Source organism: Labeo rohita, chromosome 15, assembly GCF_022985175.1.
Source record: "Labeo rohita strain BAU-BD-2019 chromosome 15, IGBB_LRoh.1.0, whole genome shotgun sequence".
NCBI lineage: Eukaryota > Metazoa > Chordata > Actinopteri > Cypriniformes > Cyprinidae > Labeo > Labeo rohita.
In genome coordinates, this window is record NC_066883.1 from 1,077,383 (window position 1) to 1,101,370 (window position 23,988).

Sequence of the window (23,988 nt, forward strand, 5' to 3'; positions counted from 1 at the left end):
TTTATTTTCGTGGATCTCTCAGTACCTTCATACCTTAATTGTTTTATTTTCTATATATATATATATATATATATATATATATATATATATATATATATATATATATATTATCATAATGGGAGCATTTAGTAGGCCGGTCTCACCTCTCCCAGTAATTTATTTGTACTACGAAGGTTCATCTAACCTGTATCTAACCTTGACAGAACAACGTCTTGTTCCTTGACAGGAAAAACAAAAGATGTGTGATATGATAACTGATCTGAATATTTTTGTTTGCATCAAATGTACAACAAGTAACGTAACAAGCAGAAGTATATTGACATTTCCAGGGTACCTTGAAGCAAAAAAAAAAAAAAAAAAAAAACAATTCCAGGGTGAAAAAAAATGGGTAAGGCTAGCAGCCCGGACGTTTTCTCTGATTGGTCAGCATTGATGTGTTAATAATATTTATATTAATTTATAATAATTATAATAAGAAGAATAATATTCCCCCTATTTCACTGTGTTCTCAATTTAATGACTATCAAAGTTTTTTAGTAACAATATTTATTACCGTCACTGATGACAAACTGTCACGTCATACTTGTTACTTTTCTCAACGCACGTCCGCGTGGACCAATCACAGTCGTTTGTGTTAATAGACTAGACATGTCATTAATTCATTTAATAGCTATTGTTGACGGGAAGAATTTAATTTCCATAGCAGAAATAATAGATGTGTACCAACCTCTCGAATAAGACAAAATGTCATTACATTTGAACATATGACTCAACGGAGGGTTAGGCCCCCGAGCCGCCAAGCGCCTCCTTCAGGAAGACTTTTTGACGTACAGGAAACAGTTATTAGCCAATAACATTTACTTTATCAGCCGCACAGCTATTCACCAAGTTACTCGTTTCTGAAGTATTCGTAGCTGAATATATTTAATATAGTCTGTAGCATATTTAAGATTCTGTATATATGATGTATAAGATCTCGCGTGAGTTAGCTCAGTGTTGAGAGTCAGTGAGATTTGCGCGTCCGCCATCTCTTGGAGCCCGAAAAGTAGCAGAACGCGAAGCGCTTGTCAACAAGTCCGAAGAGTGAGACTCATAAAGAAGGTCAAGCGGGGGCTCAGCGCTGCCTCATTATACGTGTTCCCCGTCTTTTGTCAGAGAAGACTTTCATGTGAAAGGAGACAACGGCGGGGAATAAGCCAGACATGTCCAATCTCAGCAAAGGGGGCACTAAAAAAGACACCAAGATGAGGATACGAGCCTTTCCTGTGAGTATGAGCGCTCAGAGCCGGCGAGACCGTCACTCGAGCTCCGGGGATTCGACCAGACAGGCCTGTGTGGACAAATCCCGTCACACCGCCTCTGTGTTTTCCCAAATCCCACAAATAAGCAAATAGCCATCATGAGAGGACTAGCCGTTTTAGTCTGTGTTTAGAAGTCTTAGGTTCGTTTTACCTCAAGCTGATTACTAATGACAAGTCAGCGAGCCTGCTAGCTGGCTAACCTGTTTATAACAGCAGCAGATGAGCACAAATAATGCGCAGTGACCCAAATACACTGATTTTACTGCAGTGGTTCCCTCAGTGTGCATATACAATCAGCAGTAAAATTGTCACTGATCAAAACATTTGTTCTAGTAACGTTGTTTGTGGGAGGTCGGTTGGTCTATGACGATGTTTTGCGTCATACATGTGCTGTTTGTATGTTTATGTCACACATGACACGTTAAGTTACTGCCGAGTTCAGTAGCACTAATGCTGATGTGGATATATAACGTTATAGCTGCCCTGATCTGAACGGCCAATATACTGTAAAACCAAAATGCATTGAGATTCGCATGTCAGCTGTAAAATCAGGACCATCTCTGAGAGTGACGTCATATGATGGGGTATTTGTGGAAAACGGGGCTCTTGAGAAAATGATGAATCATTCCTACCATCTGGCAACTCTTGCACTGAATCACATCTGTTGGGCTGCATGGTTTTTCTGTGCAGTTTTATGCCAAGCAAATATAGACCACCCAAAACAAGCCAGGATAAGCGTTTTGTTTAAGATGCTCAAAAATGAGACAACTCCTTTTTATTACGTACTGTTTAAATTGCTTTGCCTCAGTAGACTAGGGATATAGTAAGATACCGTGTATGAGTGTCATAAAAAATCAGAAGAGTGTTGTCCGATCAAACAAATACTGAATGATGCTGTATATTTTCTTAGAACTAACTTTTTGAGCCTTCAGCTGCTGTCGGCAGTTCCCCCTAAAGTTCACACAGGTGTCCTTGCAGAGTATGTCATATTAAGCATGGCCGAATGATAAGCATGAAATGGCACAGTCATTTCTGTCTGCATTTTAGCCGATATAGCTGTTGATTTTATTTGATTTCAAAGCTAATATTTCTTTTGTGCAATGTTTTGTTTGAAAAGGGTGTTTGCGCTGTCTTTCTTTAAGATAAATCACACATTGTCCGATATCTCTTATGTAAGGAAATCACATTCACACTTTTATTTTCAGGGTGGCTTAGTGTAATGTGTAATTTAGGTTAGATTGATAATCTAACCAATCTAACCAGTTTGCAGTTCAAGGTTATGCTGAGCCACAGTAAAAGCCTGTTCCTATCAAGGATGATAACTGTAATTATAGCTATAAAGTTTTAATAACCATTCATACCAAGAATGCTAACTATATTAGCATCCACACCAATGCACACAACATTTTGTTTATTATAAGAGCTGTAGTTTAGTCATCTTTAAAGCAGCATGGAATCTGATTTGTCAGTGTTTTTATTGTTTATTAGCTGGAAAAAAAGTGATGTATTCTGTGTTGCTACTGCTATAGTTAGGTACACTTCCCTTTGAACAGTCCTTAAGGGGAAAGTACTGCTTCTGTAAGCCAGCATGCACTGATGCTGTGGTAAAAAGAGTGCATAAGTTTTACATTTGGGTAACGTTTGTTATGTCAAACAGTTGGGAGCTTCATGTATCACTTTTTCCCCCTTAATGGTTTCTCCTTTCTGCTCTGTTTTATCTCAGATGACCATGGATGAGAAGTATGTCAACAACATCTGGGACCTCTTGAAGAATGCCATCCAGGAGATTCAGAGGAAAAACAACAGTGGGCTGAGCTTTGAGGAGCTCTACAGGAACGCCTACACCATGGTACTGCACAAGCACGGAGAGAAGCTCTACACAGGCCTAAGGGAAGTGGTCACAGAACATCTCATCAACAAAGTAAGAGCCACACGTCTCTGTTTTGCCTCTTCTTCACAGTGAGGGTGACCGAGTCTAACCTGGAACTACTCTGTGCGTTTCCACAGTTGGCTGAGTACCAGATCTGGCACAAGAGCTGATACGTTACATGTACATTTATGCATTTGGTAGACAAATTATGTCTTGAGAACTTGACATTGCTAATGCAATGTTCTGCTGCTAAGCTACAGTATGATCCAACACCAGTTCAGTGGACAGGGATATCAGATGGTAAAAAGTAATGTGTGGAGGTGATTTCAAGTAAAGGCTGGTTCGTACCAACATGAATGCTCAGGACAAAAATTTTCCCATATTTTCTTATGCAACTAGTCTGTTTAGACCAGGGGTGCCCAAACTCGGTCCTGGAGGGCTGGTGTCCTGCAGAGTTTAGCTCCAACTTGCCTCAACACACCTACCAGGAAGTTTCTAGTATGCCTAGTAAGGGCTTGATTAGCTGGTTCAGGTGTGTCTAATTGGGCACCACTGGTTTAGACAAATATAAAAAAAGGGAGATGCAACTTGAAAATGCAAGTTCACTGTCTGGCCGTAGACACACAACTTTTGTTTCAGATCGGGGTGCACCAGTATATCGGTCGCTTAAAGCAACTGGACAATTGTTTAAATCAACAAATGATACCTGATTATATCCTGTCAGTCAAAAGGGGACAGAAAAACATGTCAGACTGCATGTGATACAATACTATATATAAAGAAAATGTTTCTTATGTTAAATTTAGGTAATAATAATGCAGTAATAACACATTCATGCAATCTCACTTTAACACTTCTTAAAAACAGTGCTGGTAACGCCGGTTCTGTTTGACCCTATGAGTCACCTGTAGTTTAGGCTAGGCGATATGGCCAAAAAATGATCACAATAATTTTCGTACTTTTTTCATAAAATGTCACATTTATATTCTTTCAAGGCAGATTTTTGCTACAATGTGAAAGCTGTAAAAACCAGACAGTTAAAGTGGCTTTAAAATATTCTTTATGGTCAAAACATGACAAACACTTCATGTTTTTTTAATTCTTCACACTTTTTCAAGTCATTTCTTTAACGAAGTAAATATCTTTAAAAGAAAATTCTTAGTTTTGCATGGGTTAATGAGTAATATTTTTTCAAATCAAGAAACAGATTTGTTACCTGATAAAATGAATAATAATAAAACATTTTTTCTCTTAAAAACACATTTGATAGTAGCTTGAGTTCGGCAGATGTAGATTTATGTTCATTAACAAAATCAGTAATATCTGTAATAATTGTAGCAACCTCATTTTTATATGGTGAAATTTAATTATTCTGATTGAGTTTTTTTTTAAATTAACCATTGCTCTTACCTAGTATCATCCATAGATCATAATAACAGTTAAAACCACAAATATAGCACCTTAATAGCATGGTAAAAATGTAATATGATTCCTAGGTATTTGTATGAAAACAGTAGTCTAAATACATTTAGTAAAAATGCATAACCGCAATACCCTAATCACAAATTATGTTCCATTACTCCTCCTTCAATACATTTAATACGTGTCTATATTTATAAAATTCAACACAAACATACAAATATACAAATATATGTCTAACCACTGTGAAATTAGTGCTTTGTAGATTAAAAAGCCTTCTGACTGTCTCATTGGTCACAGTGTTTCTCCTGTTTGTCAGCGCTGTTTCATCTAGTTTTAAGATGAGTCATTTGTGTTCTTCACTGAATTCAGGACCAAGACTCTTAAGCAAATGAACACATCTGTTCTAGTAAATTTGCGCCGTGCCGCCCTTTGAACTTTGGTCCGAGCAGATAAACGGTCCGAGTGGCATGCTTTGACTAACGCTCCTTTGTTCCGCCTTTGCCGCATAAACATTATATCGAACAGTTATCGAAGACTTGTTATCGTTTATTGAGGAAATTTATATTGCACAATAATTATCGTCATCGATTTATCACCCAGCCTTACCTGTATAGCGCAAAATAAACGTTACTGAATAGTATGAGAGATACAGTACACTTGCTGAGATGTATCATGTATCATCAGTGTTTCAGTAGTTTCAATGCCTAAAACAGCTTATTAACAATAAGTCACTTGACATTACATTTACCTTAGGAAAGAAGTCCAGTGTCCACATTTGGTTAGTTAGCTATAAAAGAAACACACTAGAGGAGCTTATTTACTGTTAATTATTTGTGTATGTTTTAATACATCTGACAAGTTTTTGTCTTGACAAGTGTTATGTTCAATTGAACCGCATTGGTTGTTTTTTTCTTACAAAAAAAACGGACATCTAGGCCAAACCAGAAAGATTTACAAATGAATCAGTAGTGCATCAAATTATGTAATACTGTATGTTGTAATGAGACTGTTATCACACTGTCTATACTGTAGCTTGAGTATTTAACACCATAAGAAAAATTCAGTCATACAGCATAAAAGCTCAAGGCATTACCACCAAAATACCAGTGTCAGCAGATAGCGTCCCTTCTGACATTCATGTTAAATGTTTTCAAATAGCAGGTCAGCAGTTCAGATCAAACAAAATAGTACAGAGACAAGAGAGTTGGTTCCATATAAGAGATTAGGGAAAAAAAACGCACTGACCGTGAATGTCTGTCGGTCTGCACAGCCATTCCTTTAAATGAATATTTTTACATTTGTTTTGGTGTGAACAGGCCTTAACAAATAGTTTATATAACAAATAACGAGTACCAAGATTGGTTTCTGTTTGATGGTTTGGTCTGAATTAGCAGGAAGAGGAAGCGTTGTTTGTTCTGTACTTACGTCCAGTTTTTGTCTGTTAAAAGGTACGAGAGGATGTGCTAAACTCCCTGAATAACAACTTTCTACAAACACTGAATCAAGCCTGGAATGACCACCAGACGGCTATGGTGATGATCAGAGACATCCTGATGTACATGGTGAGTCCTTATGACAAGCTTTCATTGTATGTTGATTGATTTTATTTTATTTTATTTATTTATTTATTTATTTTTGAGTGGTAGCTTATTACAGGGCTTGCAAGGCACCGCTGTGTTGATAGAGCTCAATCGTTTTGGTTAGCTGCGTTTTCAGTTATAATTCCCATTTATATAGTTGCTGGAGATTTGGAGGTCGGTGAGTGCATCTGCAGCATTTAGCAGGGGAGCGTTAAAGGAATAGTTCACATAAAATACAAATTATGTCATCATTTTCTCACACTTATATCATTTCAAAACATAATGGCTTTCTTCTTTGGAATGCACAAAACATTTTGAGAAATCTGAATTTTTTCCATGGCCTGAAATTCATTTAAAAAAACATAGGGAAGTTTCCCCGTTAGCTGACTCTCATTACAATTGTCTACCTAAATGTTTGCTCATTTCTTGGATTTGTGTATTTTACAAAAGAGTTTAAGTAGGGCTGCACAATTAATCAAGTTTCTAATCATGATTATAATTACAGATGCCACAAATATGTAATTGTTGAAAGGCACAATTACAACAACAACAACAAAAAATCCCCTTACATTATTCTGCTTTCTTAAGATGTGTGGGTGGTTGTGAGAGAGAGAGGGAGGGAGAGAGAGAGAGGGAGAGAGAGTGTGAGTGAGTGAGTGTGAGTGTGTATTTTTCCTACAGGTTATTTTAAGTTTTTTTTCTCACTGTTGTAATTTTTTACATTTAAAAAAGAAGCTATATATAAAATGTGGCATGCAGTTGCTTCGAACTATGGTATAAAGTTATTCAAAATATAATTCAATGTAAACTGTGATTAATCATTATTATTTACAATTTTTGTGAATAATAATGATTCTTTTTAATCGTGCAGCCCTAGGTTTAAGGGTTTAAACACTTAAGGGTGCCTAACAAACATTTTAAATAAGCCAAATGTGACAACATTCATTGTATGCTTTTTTTAGTTATGAAATTGATGCAGTTATACACTGAATCATATTTATATTGTTAGGAAGATACTTTTGAAAACATACACTTGAAAACAAACTTGGATGCTAAATGGTACATTGATTTGCCTGAATCACTGTTAACTCTTTCCCCACTGTTGACAGCATTCATTCATTCATTCATGTGTATATGTATGTATGTATATATTTTGATTAAACTAACCAAGAAGTTACCATCAAGTGTTGTATTGTATTCTTTGGAGAACTAAAGCCTGAAACTTTAGCTTTTTTTTTTGCTGCCTTGTAAGCACTGGTATTTCTTTAAGGGAATTCAAATATATGTTAGTTTTTTTTTTGTTTGTTTGTTTTTTCCTAGATAGTTGTGAATTATGTTTCCAATCAAATGGACTGTTGCTTGGGGAAAAAGAGCTTTATCTTCTTTATTAGCTTCATCCTTCTCTTTCCCTTTCTGTCTTTGCACAGGACCGGGTGTATGTTCAGCAGAATAACGTAGAGAACGTCTATAATCTAGGTCTCATCATCTTCAGAGATCAGGTGGTTCGTTATGGCTGCATTCGGGACCATCTGAAGCAGACCTTACTAGACATGATTGCCCGTGAGAGGAAAGGAGAGGTGGTGGACAGGTGGGTGTCTTTGTTTTGTTTCAGGAGCATAGCAGATATAAGGACTTTGTGATTCATCTTACCAATATGACCGTTTTTGTGTGCACAATTTAGTTTATTTTTTATTTATTTATTTTTTTTTTAATTTATCAAACTTTGCTAGTGTTCACATGTTAATGACAGTTCTTTTGCCAAATCCAATGTGGTTTGTAAGTGCTTGCTTTTCTATTTCTTTGTTCGTGGAAACACAACAGTACATGAGCCCCCCCTAGCCAGCAAAATTTGAGTTTTGAATAAGCTGGAGTGTAGAAAGCACTAAGAAATTCTATGTAAAAGTCATGTCAATTTAATTTACTCTATCAAAAGTCAAACTAGCTAATGACATACTTGAGTGAAAGTAAAAAAAAAAAAAAGTGTCTACCTTTAATTGTACTTAATGATTTGGTCACTTATTGGATTAGGAAACACTGTTTACTTAGGGGTCTATGAATTTCAGCGATGCAGAAAACGCGGACGGGATCAGTCATAAAAACGGAATTTACTGAATAACACGGAATGTCATGGAATTTGTCAAAGTTTGAATGAATGAATCAAAAGTAGGTCATTACACTTAAATCAAACCACAGTATGGACTAGTATCTGTAAATATTACGCAGCAAAAATACAATTTAAATGTTAATCCTGCATGTTCTGCGTGTCTCTGTTTTAATAAATTGAGCAGACGAGCGCTTTTGTTTACTACACAAACTGAAGCGTGCGTAACGCTAGCGGTGATTTCAGCGTCTGTTGTCTCACTAAACGAGGACATAAATACATGAGAAATATATCTGCTGAGAGTCACTTCACGAACATTTGACCATTCCACTTTAGGAAAACTAGTGTTATGTCATATACACACAGAAATAGACACGGCAACCCGTCAAAATAAAAGTACGGTTTAACTCGAAGACATTGTACCAAATATATTACTACTTTTACTACTACTACTAAAATGAAACAAACATTATTTTTAGGGTATAGTCACAAAACATTTCTTCCATGTTTTAATTTTAATAGTAAATTCCCCTTTGTTTGCCAGAAAAAGTTTGCTCGATTTTCAGTAATTAAAAGATAAATGAAATTAATGTTTTATGCCTTCATTGGATAACCAAAACATTTAAATACACAACACAGAATTTCTGAGGGTAAAAATTTTTAAGAATAAATTTTAATAAATTAAGTATGCATTCAAATAATTAGACATGCTAAGACATGCAGAATTTGGTGACAATAAAACATATGGTGAGAAAAAAGAAAACATTTCTTAGGACCCTAAACATGTCATTTTTGTTAATTTTTTCCAGAATTTGGAAAAAAATAAAATGGATTTCATAGGGCCCTATTTACTGTTAACTAGTTACTTATTAGCATGCATGTTGTTAGCACATTGGCTGTTTATTAGTACTTTAAGCACATATTAATGCATGACTGTATTCTAAAGCTATTAACCCTACCCCACACCTAAACATTACCAAAAACACTTAAGACGTCTCTCAAAATATCTTCTTTTATGTTTCACAGAATAAAGTAAGTCATAAAGGTTTGGACCACCATGCGAGTGAATAAATAACAGAAGTAGGGCTGTCGTGATTCTTCGATTCAGTTTGAGTATTCGATTTTAAAAAATCCCTGATTGCATTTTGCCCGTGTCGAGTAACCGGCAAAATACCGGAAGTGTGGACAAGAATCTATGAAACGCATTATTAGACAGCTTTCCAAGGCTGCTGAATATATTAAACCCATTTAAAAATCATGATAAAGCATAATGCTATTGTGAATTCACAAACGCAACAATTAATTTAAATAAATAAATATATGCAACCCAGGTTTAATATATGCAATTTAATTATTTACATGATTAAATGTTATGTACATGAGTGTCAGAGCAGCTCTTTTCACACACAAACTGTTATCATTTACATGTGTGGAGTATCTTAAACACTGTCTCTGCATGTTGTTTATTGGGTTTATTATACCGTTCATCTGGGAACACCATTGAATCTTATTTGTATTTTCCCAGTGTGCTAACTGTTCGTCACGATTTCAAAACAAAAATTTAAACCCTCACTCTGAGTTTACACGTTTTGATGTCCACATGTTCAGGAAATCACAATGGCTGTAGCATTTCTGTCATAAAGAAAAAAGCAAATATTAAAGATTAAGTGGACATTTGAACTAAATGTTGTTTAGTCAAATGATTACTTGCTTTTGATGCTTTATTTGAACTCATTTTTATTGCCTCTTTGCTATAATATACGTATTTTAGATATTTTTAAAGGCTATTGTTCACTTAGGTGTATTTTTATTACTACAAAAAAAAATCCAATTATCCACGATTAATCATCTGAATAATTGACCGATTACTCGATTACCAAAATAATCGTTTGTGACAGCCCTAAGAAGAAGCAGCTTACTTTTTTGGTGAACTGTCCCTTGAATGGAACGAACACCACTGTCATTTAATTGATTTTATGTCTAATTTAAAAAGCCTTAAAAAAAAAAATAATAATAATAATAATTGGTAACATTTTAGATTAGGGTACACATGTAAGACTATTAACCTATTAACCTTTCAGTCTTTCTCCTAATTTGCTGCTCATTGATAGTAAAAAAAAAAAAAAAAAAAAAGTAGTTTCTTAGTAAGGTGGGATTTGGACTCATCCCTAATGGTATAAGTGTAAAATATTTTTGATTTACTAAGTTAAAATTTAATATTTAGAAACACTGATGAGTCAGGACTATCCACAGACCATTGTGTTTTTGTATTAAAATGCTGTTATGTTTGAAAATTGATGAAAGATTGTGAATCGTGATTAAAAATCATGAAGCGATTTCTAATCGAATCGTGACCCCAAGAATTGATTTGAAATGGTTTGTGAAAGATTCCCACCCCTATTTCTTGACGTATGTTGAAATAAGTGTTTGTCTTCATTCAGGGGTGCCATTCGCAACGCGTGTCAAATGTTAATGATTTTGGGCTTGGAAGGACGGTCTGTTTATGAAGAGGATTTCGAGGTCCCATTCTTAGAAATGTCTGCTGAATTCTTTCAGGTTTGTAAAGCTAGATTACACTTTATTGCATTAATATTTCTCTATCAGCTGGAGTAAACAATAACAGAATTTTTAATTTGAGCATGAATTTGATGTTTTCTTCTAAACATTTTTTGTTTGTTTGTTTTGGTTTAACCCTGTTAATTTGTTTTATTTTTAATATATATAAATCTTTTCAGATGGAAAGTCAAAAGTTTTTAGCCGAGAACAGCGCGAGCGTGTACATAAAGAAAGTTGAGGCACGGATAAATGAGGAGATTGAGCGAGTGATACACTGCCTGGATAAATCGACGGAGGAGCCGATTGTGAAGGTGGTGGAGAGAGAACTGATCTCCAAACACATGAAGACCATCGTAGAGATGGAGAACTCGGGCCTGGTGCACATGCTCAAGAATGGAAAGACAGAAGGTGCGCTGTCCTCATTTCAGTCATTATTACTGTTGTTTACATCAGTACTGTAGCTTAGTGGTTCATGAGCTGGACTTAAGTTGAGACACTTAAGAACTGGTTGAGGTCCTCTTATGATGTTAGTTGTTAATTAGTTATGACCATTTTCAACAATTTCTGTGAGTCTGTTAAACAATTTTCTTTTTTAGAACATTTGACTGATTCAAGATAATGATTTTGTTTTTTTGTTGTTGTTGTTGTTTTTGTTTGTTTTTTCACTTAAAAACTTAACTTATAAAATGATATAGGTCAGTGGTTTTCAAACCGGTCCTGGAAGCACCCCTGCCCTGCACATTTTGTATGTCTCCCTCATCTAACAGGACTAGGACCAGTGCTTCCAGGACCGGTTTGAAAACCACTGATATAGGTAACATTCTCTTTATTAACCATTTAGTTAAAGTAAGTTCTATTCCAAGTGCAGCACATACATAACATGGTGTAAACCAGGGGCAGAAATGAACTTTCCATTAAGGGGCAATGTTTGCCTCCAGGGTTTTTTTTTTTTTTTTACAACTTTTATAATCACCTTATTATTATAAAAACCATACTATGTTGTCTTTAATGTCTTTAAGACTGATTAAAATTGCATCTAAATTATGCATGTTAAAAAAAAAAAAAAAAAAAACAGGAGCTCAGAGGGCTGCAATATTATGACAAAAATCATTATTGTAGTTTTTTGCTCTTTATATCACAATGATTATTAATATCAATATAGAAAACAATATAAACAAAATAAAAATTATGTCAAAACCCCCGTTATAATCACTAAAGCTATGAAATGAATCTTTAATTTTCATTGTATCTGCACTGGGCTGTTTATGATGCTCTGGTGTTTTCAGTGCTGGCTAATCTAAGCGCTTCTGATTGGCCAGTGCATTCCTAAGTTTAACAGAAATGCGTTTGATTGGGTATAAGGCTCAACGCTGCACAAAACGGAAACGTAAAAGCAATCTGATCCAGTGTGAGCGACTCTCAATGTAATTTCTTGAATTGACACTTTTGATTTATTTTCAAATTTCATTTTAATTGCGACAGCCGTAATACATTGTTTAATTGTGCAGGTGCTCTTGACAGATGTGTTTGCACGTCATGCTCGCATCTTGCATCTTTTTAAAATATGCAGCACTCAGGTTAAAAGTTCAGCTTGTCTCATAATTGTTCCCATTCCACTGCCTTGTGTTTTTCAGTGATAAAAATAATGATAAATATAATACTTCATTGATAAAATCACCCAGCCCTAGTTTGAAAGTGATTTCTGTGTGAGCAGTGCTTCATGCATCACTACACTATTCACAATGAACCTTTTTTACTCTGCTAATGTGACCGTACTTTTACACTAGGCAGAACACTAAATACGTGATGAGTCACATGTAAATGTATTCATAGCTGTGACTTTGCAAAAACACGTTTTTGAAACAACTGTTTTTGCAGCTTAATATGTATTCATTATAAAAGTTCAAAAGAAATTGTGATTTATCACAAGCAAATGAGAAAGCTTTTGATAAATTAAAGACTGTATTTCATTTTGTTCATAAATTCAAAGTGAAACATTTCAATAAATATTAAATAGAAGATTAATAGGAATTGACGTGAGTGGTTTGGAAGCTTTTCCGTGATATTGTGGAGATAATATTCACACTTGTGTGTGTTTATCTGTGTGTGCAGATCTGGCCTGCATGTACAAGTTGTTCAGCAGGGTGCCGAATGGCCTGAAGACAATGTGTGAGTGTATGAGCTCCTATCTGAGGGAGCAGGGCAAAGCTCTGGTGTCTGAGGAGGGAGAAGGCAAGAACCCTGTTGACTACATCCAGGTACCAAGTACTGAGAAATAAAACCATAGCCAACTTGCAGAACACATGAGATGTGGGGAAGACCTTTATGTCCAAACCTCTCTCTTTCTCTCTACTTTTCCTTAGGGTCTTTTGGATCTGAAGTCACGGTTTGATCGCTTCTTGCAAGAGTCCTTTAACAACGACCGTTTATTCAAACAGACCATTGCAGGAGACTTTGAGTATTTCTTGAACCTGAACTCCCGTTCACCCGAGTATCTCTCGCTCTTCATTGACGATAAGCTGAAAAAAGGAGTGAAAGGAGTGAGTCCTTTTCTCTAGTCACATGATTAGTGGACACTTTCCAAAATAGGAATCTTGCCTATTAAAAAAAAGCAGGGCTAAGAAAATTTATCTATTTTCGATCTTCAATTGTGCAATCCATTATCAGTTCAGGAAGGATGTGTTTTAAACATTATTAGTAGTTAAATATTACACCATCCTGATTATTCCATGCCATTCTTTAAAACCGTTAGTGTATGTCAGTTTTTAATTGTTTGTCGATGTTAAATCAAGAATATATGTAGGAAGTCAGTTGTAAATCTAAGGCATTTGTCTCTTGTTTGTCTCTGGTTTAGCTGACAGAGCAAGAGGTGGAGTCGATCTTGGATAAAGCTATGGTGCTGTTCAGGTTCATGCAGGAGAAGGACGTGTTTGAGCGCTACTACAAGCAACACCTGGCCAGAAGACTCCTCACCAACAAGAGTGTGTCTGATGACTCAGAGAAAAACATGATCTCAAAGCTGAAGGCAAGATCTGCTGCTGAACAGAGTGGAGGCGTAGTGTGCAGTAGTTGTCGTGATACCAAAATTTTGACTTTGATATGATACCCGACTAAAATATCACAATACTACTACTGAACCGATACTACGAACAAACATAGAACAACAGGAAAAGTAATTGAATAATAGATGATCCAAAAGGAGATCACTATTTTATCTATTAAAACAAAGCATTTCATCCCCTCCTTTAAAAAAAAAAAAAATAATAATAATAATCACATGCCAGTGCCACTACACAGGTTAAAGGAGAAGTCCACCTCCAGAACAACAATGTACAGATAATTTACTCACCCTCTTGTCATCCAAGATGTTTATGTCTTTCTGTCTTCAGTTGTAAAGAAATTATGTTTTTTGGGGAAAACATTTCAGGATTTTTCTCCATATAATGAACTTCATTGGTGCCCCGAATTTGAACTTCTAAAATGCAGTTTAAATGCAGCTTCAAAGGGCTTTAAACGATTCCAGCCGAGGAAGAAAGGTCTTATCTAGCGAAACGATCGGTCATTGTTTTCGAAAAATAAAAATGTGTATACTTTTTAAGCACAAAAGCTCGTGTAGCACAGGCTCTGGGATGCGCGTCCACACGTCGTTCTTGAACGATTCGTTAATTTTGAAAGAATCTTTAATGTGACTCGGGAAGAACGAGTCGTCTCGGGGAGTGATTCGTTTAGTCGCGCATGCGCAACATCCGATTAGGTTCTGTACTGGAATTAGTTCACCTGTTTCGAGTCTTCGGGTTTTTCAAGTCATTTATTCATCTTATGGGGCTGTCACGTGATGCTGATTTTGCTAAAATGAACTAAATGATTTGAAAAAAGATTCGTTCATTTTGCTGAACGAAACTCAAAGGTCCAAGTCGGTAAAATGATCCGAACTTCCCATCACTACTACGAATCACGTCTAAGTTCATCGTCTGTGTACTCCGGCTCAAAAAGGTAAAGAAAGGCGAAAAACTCCATGTTATATTCTCCTACAACTTCATAGTCGTCCAACATTTTTGTAGCTTTTTGTTTGTAAACAGCGTTTGACTTACTTGTACTTTCTTAGTCTTTGCGCGTTCACTTCGTAAACTCTGGGTCTGTAGATCTGGTGTGACCTTTTGATGTGATTCAATAGTACATGAACACGCATCCCAGAGCCTGTGCTACATGAGCTTTTGTGCTTAAAAAGTATACAAATTTTTATTTTCCGAAAAAAATGATAAGACCCTTCTTCCTCGGCTGGGATTGTTTAGAGCCCTTTGAAGCTGCATTTAAACTACATTTTGGAAGTTCAAAATCGGGACGCCAATCAAGTCCATTATATGGAGAAAAATCCTGAAATGTTTTCCCCAAGAACCATAATTTCTTCACGACTGAAGACAGAAAGACATGAACATCTTGGATGACAAGGGGAGTAAGTTATTTGTGAAATGTTGTTCTGGAAGTGGACTTCTCCTTTAATGGTGAACAACTGCGAGATCTTTGCTATATTGGTAAGTTGGCTTAAAGGATAAAGCCAAATCTTATTTCATGATATAGTAATTTTTTTTCACAACAACAATTTATATCATGATATAATTATTATACCATTTTTTTTATTTTATCTTTGTTATTAATAATAAGAACCTAGGTCCAAGTAACAAACTAAAGGATAACTACAATAAAACAAAGACACAAATGAAATAAAGAGGGCCTGATGAAATCTGTTTTATTTTTCCCTAAATTCCATTTAAATTTTTCTAGACACAGACACGCAGAAATACGCCTTTTATTAAAATGCATTTTTAGTAGCACGGTATCACAATACTTTTTAAGTACTGGTATATCTTGCAACAGTAGTGCGCAGTAATGCTGTATGTGTGTGATGTTTGATGTTTCTTGTCCCACAGACGGAGTGTGGCTGTCAGTTCACATCTAAACTGGAAGGCATGTTCAGGGACATGAGCATCTCAAACACAACCATGGATGAGTTTCGGCAGCACCTTACGTCGACAGGGGTGAGAAGCAGATGGTACTCAACCAGAACAAGTCTTTTGCCACTTCAGTTACTGCTGCAAATTGTGATTAGAGTGGACCGTTTGAATGGTGTTTGTTTTCTTCTCAGGTGTCTTTAGGTGGTGTCGACCTCACAGTGAGGGTGCTAACGACAGGATACTGGCCAACACAGTCAGCGACTCCCAAATGTAACATCCCCCCTTCACCAAGACATGCTTTCGAGGTCTTTAGAAGGTGTTGATTGTTGTATTTTGCAGTAGTTTGGGAATAACTTCGACTTTCAAAGTCACTCCTGAGGTTTTGTGCATGTGCTCACGGCCACCCTTGACTCTTTGCAGATTTTATTTAGCCAAGCACAGTGGTAGGCAGCTCACATTGCAGCATCACATGGGTTCAGCAGACCTCAATGCCACCTTCTATGGGCCAATCAAAAAGGTAACAAGCTGTCACAGACTGTCAAGACATTTCAGATATCTTACCTTATCTAATCTGTGACAATGTGATTTGTGTTTCTACAGGAGGATGGCTCAGATATGGTCGGCGGGGCTCAGGTTACAGGCTCAAATACCAGGAAACACATCCTGCAGGTTTCCACATTCCAGATGACAATCCTCATGCTTTTCAACAACCGAGAGAAATCCACGTTTGAGGTACTGTACTTGTGCCACATTTTGCAAAGCTTGGGCAATTTCTGGGCAAAAGTCATCCCATAATTTAAAGCTGCAAGAGTCATTGCATGTGCTGCACGTTACTTGTACCATTTTCATTATCAGTATATCAGTATATTGTCTAAAAAATGGTTTTTTTTTTTGTTAGATTTTAAAACAAAAAAAAAATTGATAAATTATATAAAATTTAATTTTACACTCTCTGTACAGACCCTGTAATACTGATGTTCAAAATAAACTTTAAAGTGCTCCTATTATGCCATTTTAAAGGTTGCTAATATTATTTTATGAGTCTCCTAAAACAGGTTTACATGTATGCAAGGTCAAAAAACACTTTAGTTTTCTCCAAAAATACATTTAATTTTACCTCATTTCTAAATGATTCGTAAACGACTCGTGCGAAGCAGTTCGAAGAATCAGTCTCTCTAAACCCCTCCTTTCCGTGAGCCCTCACTGCTGTGATTTGTCAGATGGCGCAGTCCTTTATGACTGGTCTACCGCGTACAGCGCGTGTTGAAAATGAAACGCCCATTGCTATAACTGACTGACAGCCCTGGATACTTGTCAATACATAGAAAAGATGGCATCGATTTTACCATAACAATTCCAGCCAGAGTCTGACGATGAAACGGCTGAAGTGGCTGATCGACAAGTTAGCACGGTCTACTGTGGAAAGTGCTCGCAATTTGCGAATCAGGCACACCTCTACGTTGTAAACTTCAACATTGTATAATGCATTAAGCGCTTTTCACACCGAACGCGGATAGTGGGGCTCGGGCCGCTGGGTTCAGTGCCGCCCTTCAGAGCGCAGCGCCAAAAGTTCAGCTCATTTGAACTTTGAGCAAGACGCACACGCTTTGGTCAAGGCAGAAAAAAGCCGTCCTCGCGCGGCACAAGCAATTGAAACGAATGGGTTTCATAGCACAGGGCTTTCCGCATTCGGTGTGAAAGCTGCTTCGTGCGCCATCATTTATCATTACTCCAACTAATGAGACAGACAGACAGTCAAGCTGCATCAATCACATATTTTTAGACTACAGTGGGTCCACAGCTGAACAACAGAACTACACAAGCGTGATTTAGCCGGTTACCAAGACATGTGCAGGGTTGTTACACAACATAACATACACAACTACGTATTCTGAACGATCGCTAGAAAATACAGTCTTTGTAGATTCATCTTTTGGAAGTGAAAATAAAACAAATTTACTCTCACAGCGTAGGATACAGCGTCTTCTCGACATGATGTAAACCACATGGAAATTTCACTGTGTTTGTGGGCGGGCAAGTTGTTTGCGATGTAGAACGTGGGCGGACATTATGCAAATGTGTTACTTTGTGACGTATGGCCGTAACAGAATAAGATCTGAATCCTTTTTTTTTTTTTTTTGATAGACAATAACTTTATTTATTGTGCACTGTCGGGTTCACAACTTTGCAGATAGTTTATGTTCACGTACAGGTACATGACACAACGCATGCAAGGTCATATTTGAAAAAGCATAATAGGAGCACTTTAAAGTGAGGGGAAATAACTGACAGCTTTCTGAATGTTGATTGAAAAACTAATTCAACAAATTGATAGTTGATCAAGTTGTTACTGAGGTGGTACCGTTTCAAAAGGTGTGAAAATGTTCCATTTAAGTACTAACATGTATACTTTAGGTACAAAAATGCACTCTTTAGGGGGAAATAAGATATGACTGGGCTGCAAGATAATGACAAAAATCAAAATTGTCGATTATCCCCTTGAAATTGTAATTGTGATTATATATTATTATCACAATTTACATTGAATGATGTTTTATACCATTGTTTGAAGCAACCGCATGCCACATTTTCATATATAGTGTTTTCTTTAAATATAAAAAAGTAAAAAAAAAAGTAAGATAGCCTGTAGGAAAAATACACATACCCACACAACTTCAGAGAGCAGAAAAATGTAAGTGTATTTTTTGTTTGTTTGTTTTGTAATTGTGCCTTTGAATGGTTACAGATTTGTGGCTGTAATCACGATTAGAAATTTGATTAATTGTGCAGCCCTAATTTGTACCTTTTTTCCGAGAGTATACTATCATATTGAATGGCTATAATTCCCTAGAAATAAAAAAAAGCACATTTAATAGAAGCGTCTGCACCAAAATAGGCAGTTGTACTGGTCTTCACTTATAGTACTTAATAGTCAGCCTGAACATTGAATTAAATCTTGTTTTTCCACCCTTGACAGGAGATTCAGCAGGAGACGGATATCCCGGAAAGAGAGCTGGTGCGGGCGTTGCAGTCTCTGGCCTGTGGAAAGCCCACACAGCGAGTCCTCACGAAAGAACCCAAGTCTAAAGAGATCGAGAACGGCCACGTCTTCACTGTCAATGACCAGTTCACCTCCAGACTGCACAGAGTCAAGATTCAAACAGGTAACTGTCAGCTTGACTGATGCTGTAGAACTTAAGCCAAAATGACACATTTAGCAATAATGAAACCCCATACAAATACAATTCAGCATTCATCTTTGAAATAGTTTTCAATTAAAATAAAGCCATCTATAGAAGCGATTACCTTGGACCTCTGTATAGACATTCCTAGAGACTCCCCAACACTATGGCTGCCTATATTTGATTAAAATAAAAAATGTAGCCACAAACAATAATATTTCAAATATTACTGCAGATTAAAAATAACTTTTTCATATATTTTACATGTTTATTTATTCATATAATAACAAGTGTCTCATGATCCTACAGAAATCACTCTCAAGGGTTCTTAGCGATTGGAAAGTTTAGAAAAGGCTTTTTTTATTTGTTTTATTTATTTGGAATGTCCATGATTTTGAAAATGCTGGATATTTCTTCCTTAAAAGAAGGATTCAGAAAGAATTCATTTGGATTATGCTCATGATAAAATGCATGTGTATAGTGTATAGTATATATTTTAAATACAGACAGCAGACAGAGACTAATTTCTAGTGTTGAACTTGATTCCTCAGCATCCTGTTCTTCTGATATCCAGAATGCAGCTTCTGATGTTGATCTTGCGCCCTCTGTTGTACAAGCATGAATTAGCATTTCTTTCAGCCTGACACATATTTGCTTTCTTGGTGTGAAAGGACTATTTGTTGACGATTTTTGTTACGAGTACCTTTATTTAACATTATTTGAAATTCTAAATGTTGTAATTGTTTATTCTGATACATATTTCATCTTTAGTAGGGATGTAACAATATCAGAATCTCATGATACGAAAAATTGCGAAAAATATTTGTTGTCACATTTAAAAAAAAAAAAAAGGCAAATGAAGAATTGGATTTTTTTTTAAATGTTGTGCATTTTAAAGTAAAATTCTTCTATCTAATGCACTTTCAAAGTTCAACATTAAGAGCTCCAACCCATGTTCCTAAAAAAAACTTAAGTCAGAAAAAAGTCAGTGAATTGACTTGAACCTGAACTTTAAAGAGGACTCAAACCTCTTTTTATTTGTGTTATACTGTGTCAGTCTAAATTACATTCTTGCTGGTGTTTTAGGAAGCCAAACAAATTAGAATATAATAATAATAATAATAATAACAACGACAGTAATAGCCATATATTGTAAAACAATTGCACTGCAAAATAAATGAAAATGAATATTTCATAGGTATATTATTTTTGTTCTACACTACTGCAGGAAAATGACAATACATCTTCCTAATTTCTACACTTTAAAAGAGATATTTTGAATGTGGACTGCAGTAACATTACTCATTTAAACCGCTAGCTGTCAGTGTTTTGTACTGCACTTTCAAGCTTTTATTTTGACAGAAACGGCAGTAGAGCTTTTATATTGATGGAAAGTCCAACTCCAGCTTCAGTATAAACAGGCTTACAAAAATGCATCTCACTACAAATCTAGTGAAGTGCTGTAATCATCTGCCGCAAATAAAGTATAACTGCTGGCCGATGCATTTCCAGACGCGCTTTAATCTCACAGTTCATACAATAAATGAGTTCACCGCATTCATTCAGTGTGAATGGAGATGATCTGTGGTGCAAAATATTTACATTTAGACATACAGCAGACGCTTTTATCCAACTTACAAAAGAGGACAATGGAAGCAATCAAAATCAACAAAAGAACAATAACATGCAGGTGATATTTACAAGTCTCAGTTAGCCTGAGTGAGTAGAGTACAAGTCTAAAAGGGCAAGTTGTTTTTTTTTTTTTGTTTTTTTTTAAAGAATATAATTCTTTATAAAGAATAGAATTAGAATAGAGAGTCAATTAAAAATGGAAGAGGTGTGTTTTTAGCAGATTCTTGAATATGGCTAAGGGCTCAGCTGTTCGGATTGAGTTGGGCAGGTCAGGCAGAGAAGTGCAATGTGTGCACTTTGCTTTGAAATGCACAGCGAAAACAGACTTGATGAAGGGATTAAGCCATATTTTGCTTTCGGTTTTAGTTCATTTGACAGGTACTGTGCCAAAGCATAATGACCCAAAACACAACTTTAAAGACCTTTTTATGAAAGAATAAGAGTAACACTTTTTGATAGTCCACTTTAGACATTTTACTAACAGAACTAGTAAGTAACTTTGCATGTCAACTAGTCATTAGAGTATTAGTAGACTGTCTGCTTATTATCTTCTAACACTCTTGTAAACTTTGCAAGTATATGTCAACTTATTCTACTAACCCTAAACCTAACCTAACAGTCTGCTCTGAGAGTTAGTAGACATGTAGTTGCAAACTTAAAGTTAATAGAATTTCTAAAGTGGACTATCAAAATAAAGTGTAACCAGAATAAGTTTAAATACATTTTAAAAGCTTTTTTTTTCGTTTCATATCATCTTGTGACCATGATAATATCAAGACAGTTTGCTTTTGCAATATCACAATAATGATAATATAGTTATATCCCTAATCTTTAGTCTTGCTCACAAATGCAGTATTTCAGGATAATATGCATAGTTATACAACACAATATCACAGCATCGTTTAGGGTTACACTTAGAGGTCGACCGATACTGGATTTTATCGATACCGATAACTAGGTTGGACCACACTGGCTGATACCGATTAACCGACCAATACTTTTTAAAATGGATACGGAACGGAAAATAAATAGTACTCTACTATTTAAAAAAAAAAAAAAAAAGTAGCCTATTGAACCATACTTTGTACATGAATAAAAATGTTAATATTAATATATATTGATCATTACAGTTAGTTCATTGTTCATTAATGTTAACAAAAGCAACTATTTTTTTTAATATATCAATAAATGCTGAAATTAACACTCTAACAAGGACCAATACTTCTATTCTGCGGCTTTTATTAATCTTAATGTTACACATGGACTCATTGTAAAGTTTTCTAATGGCCATCTTTAAATATCTACATAAAGGACACAGAATTGAAATTACATACATATGGATGTTGTGTACTTTCACAATTTAACTGCTTCTATTCTAGAATATTTGTGGTTATCAAATCAAAATATCAAAATATGTTAATCACACAACAGGCAAACATGCAGCGCAGCGTCTAGAAGAACTCACAGCTATTACACACACTGGACGCGTTGCGTTCAATTCAAGCGTTGGTCTAGCAGACTTTATTTGATCACCAAACGGGCAAAAGTATACTGCTGTCCTTTCTCCACTAATGCAGCATCTAGTCAACAAATTCATTGCTTAGTAATGACATAAAAACATGCACTACAGTATACTGTACACACTGTTTCGTTGTCATAGTTTTAAATCCGCCTTTGTAGTGTCCCGCTCTGTGCAGCGCGTAGTGTCACGTGTCTAAACAAACGGAACGTGCTGTCAGTGATTTCCGCCACTAGAGGCTGCACTCGTGCTGTGTAACAAAGACTATAGGGATGTTGCTCTATTATGATGACCTTCTCAGCTGCTCCAGCAACGGACCCAACCCGGAAAATACTATCGGCATGGATTTTTGCCAATAACCAGTAGTTCCGCCAGTCAACTATCGGTGCCGATTAATCGGCAAAACCGATACATTGGTCAACCTCTATTTACACTCATGCTACTTTTTAACAGTCCTCCTAGTTAATCATTTGGACTGTTCCTAACCTCTGTGTTTTCCTTGCAGTTGCAGCCAAACAGGGAGAATCAGACCCCGAGAGGAAGGAGACGCGACAGAAAGTGGATGATGACAGGAAACATGAGATTGAGGCGGCCATCGTTCGGATCATGAAGTCCAGAAAGAAGATGCAGCACAATGTTCTAGTAGCAGAGGTGTGAGATTCAAACTTTTTGGAAATAGTTTAAGTTTTTTAAAAAAATTATATTTGTCTATCTAGTTCACCTATAATAGTGGTGTTAGGAGTGCCACTTAAAAATAAACCAATATCAGTTTATTTACAAATGTTTTTCTTTGGACAATTGTTTATAGAGCTTCAGTTTGATCCTGTGTGTTTTTGTCTTTAGGTAACCCAGCAGCTGAGGGCACGATTCCTCCCCAGTCCTGTGGTCATTAAAAAGCGTATTGAAGGACTTATCGAGAGAGAATACTTGGCAAGAACACCAGAAGATCGCAAAGTGTACACATACGTAGCATGAACAAGGAGCGCAATTAAATCTGGCATGAAAGAGCGAGTGAGCGTGAGCGTGAGCGAGCGAGCGATGATTTGGGACTTTGTTACACACCTCACATGGGATGTTATTTTATTTTAAGCCCTTTTTGCCTTTGTTGTCATTCGTACTGGGAATAAACTGAGAAGAAACCTCTCATCTTCTAATGAACTTGTTTTAAATTGTTCTTTTCGATTCCCACAAGGCTTTCCACTGGATTAGATTCAACACTTTTACAGAAGGTCTTGATCTCTATGAGAGAAGTGATTTTTTGTGTGTGTGTGTGTGTGTGTATGTGTGTCCTCACAATCCCACAACAGAATTAATACAGTAAGCCACACAACTTCCCAATATTGGATATCTTTACAACCATATCATGAAATACCCTCTGATTTATTTTCTTATATCTGTGTAAGTGTGTTTGTGTCTCTGTGGCACATTATTGGATGTACAGGTTTTTGCCATCAGCGCTTTACCTGTAAGGTTGTTAAATGTGTATCTGAGTGACAGAGGTTTGATTCAAAGCATGCTTTTACAGAAGACTGATGGAGTAACACTTACACAGTATATAATATGGTGGTTTGGCTGTCTTTTTTTCCCCTTGCTTTTTTTTTTTTTTTTTTCATGTCTAACATGGCCAATTGTAAAAGATTACTTAAAACCGTTTTATTTTGATGGGTCCTTTGAAAGCAGTTTAAACAGGGATGGGGCACAGTTTGTGTTTTCAGCATTATTATATTTCAATGTGTATAAATTGTAAAATAATTGTTATTGTACTCAATGCTGAAGTGAACTGTACAGGGCCTTGTTTTCATCATTAAATGTAGAAAAATACAGAAAAAAAAAAAAAATAAAAGGATTGGCCGTTTTGGGTCAGACTGTTTGT

At 36.0% G+C, this 23,988-nt stretch overlaps 1 protein-coding gene across 1 annotated transcript; it reads left to right on the forward strand.

The window, feature by feature from the left end:
• The first annotated feature begins 835 nt into the window (after nt 1–835).
• Nucleotides 836–23,725, forward strand: cul3b (cullin 3b). Its single transcript, XM_051128699.1, has 16 exons — nt 836–1,265; nt 3,025–3,222; nt 6,042–6,155; nt 7,601–7,761; nt 10,716–10,830; nt 11,010–11,238; nt 12,943–13,088; nt 13,194–13,370; nt 13,685–13,855; nt 15,759–15,866; nt 15,974–16,098; nt 16,203–16,299; nt 16,383–16,514; nt 18,760–18,946; nt 22,621–22,766; nt 22,959–23,725. The coding sequence occupies exons 1-16, from the start codon at nt 1,203–1,205 to the stop codon at nt 23,088–23,090; spliced, it is 2,301 nt and encodes a 766-aa protein (XP_050984656.1). The 5' UTR covers nt 836–1,202; the 3' UTR covers nt 23,091–23,725.
• The last annotated feature ends 263 nt before the right edge of the window (nt 23,726–23,988 follow it).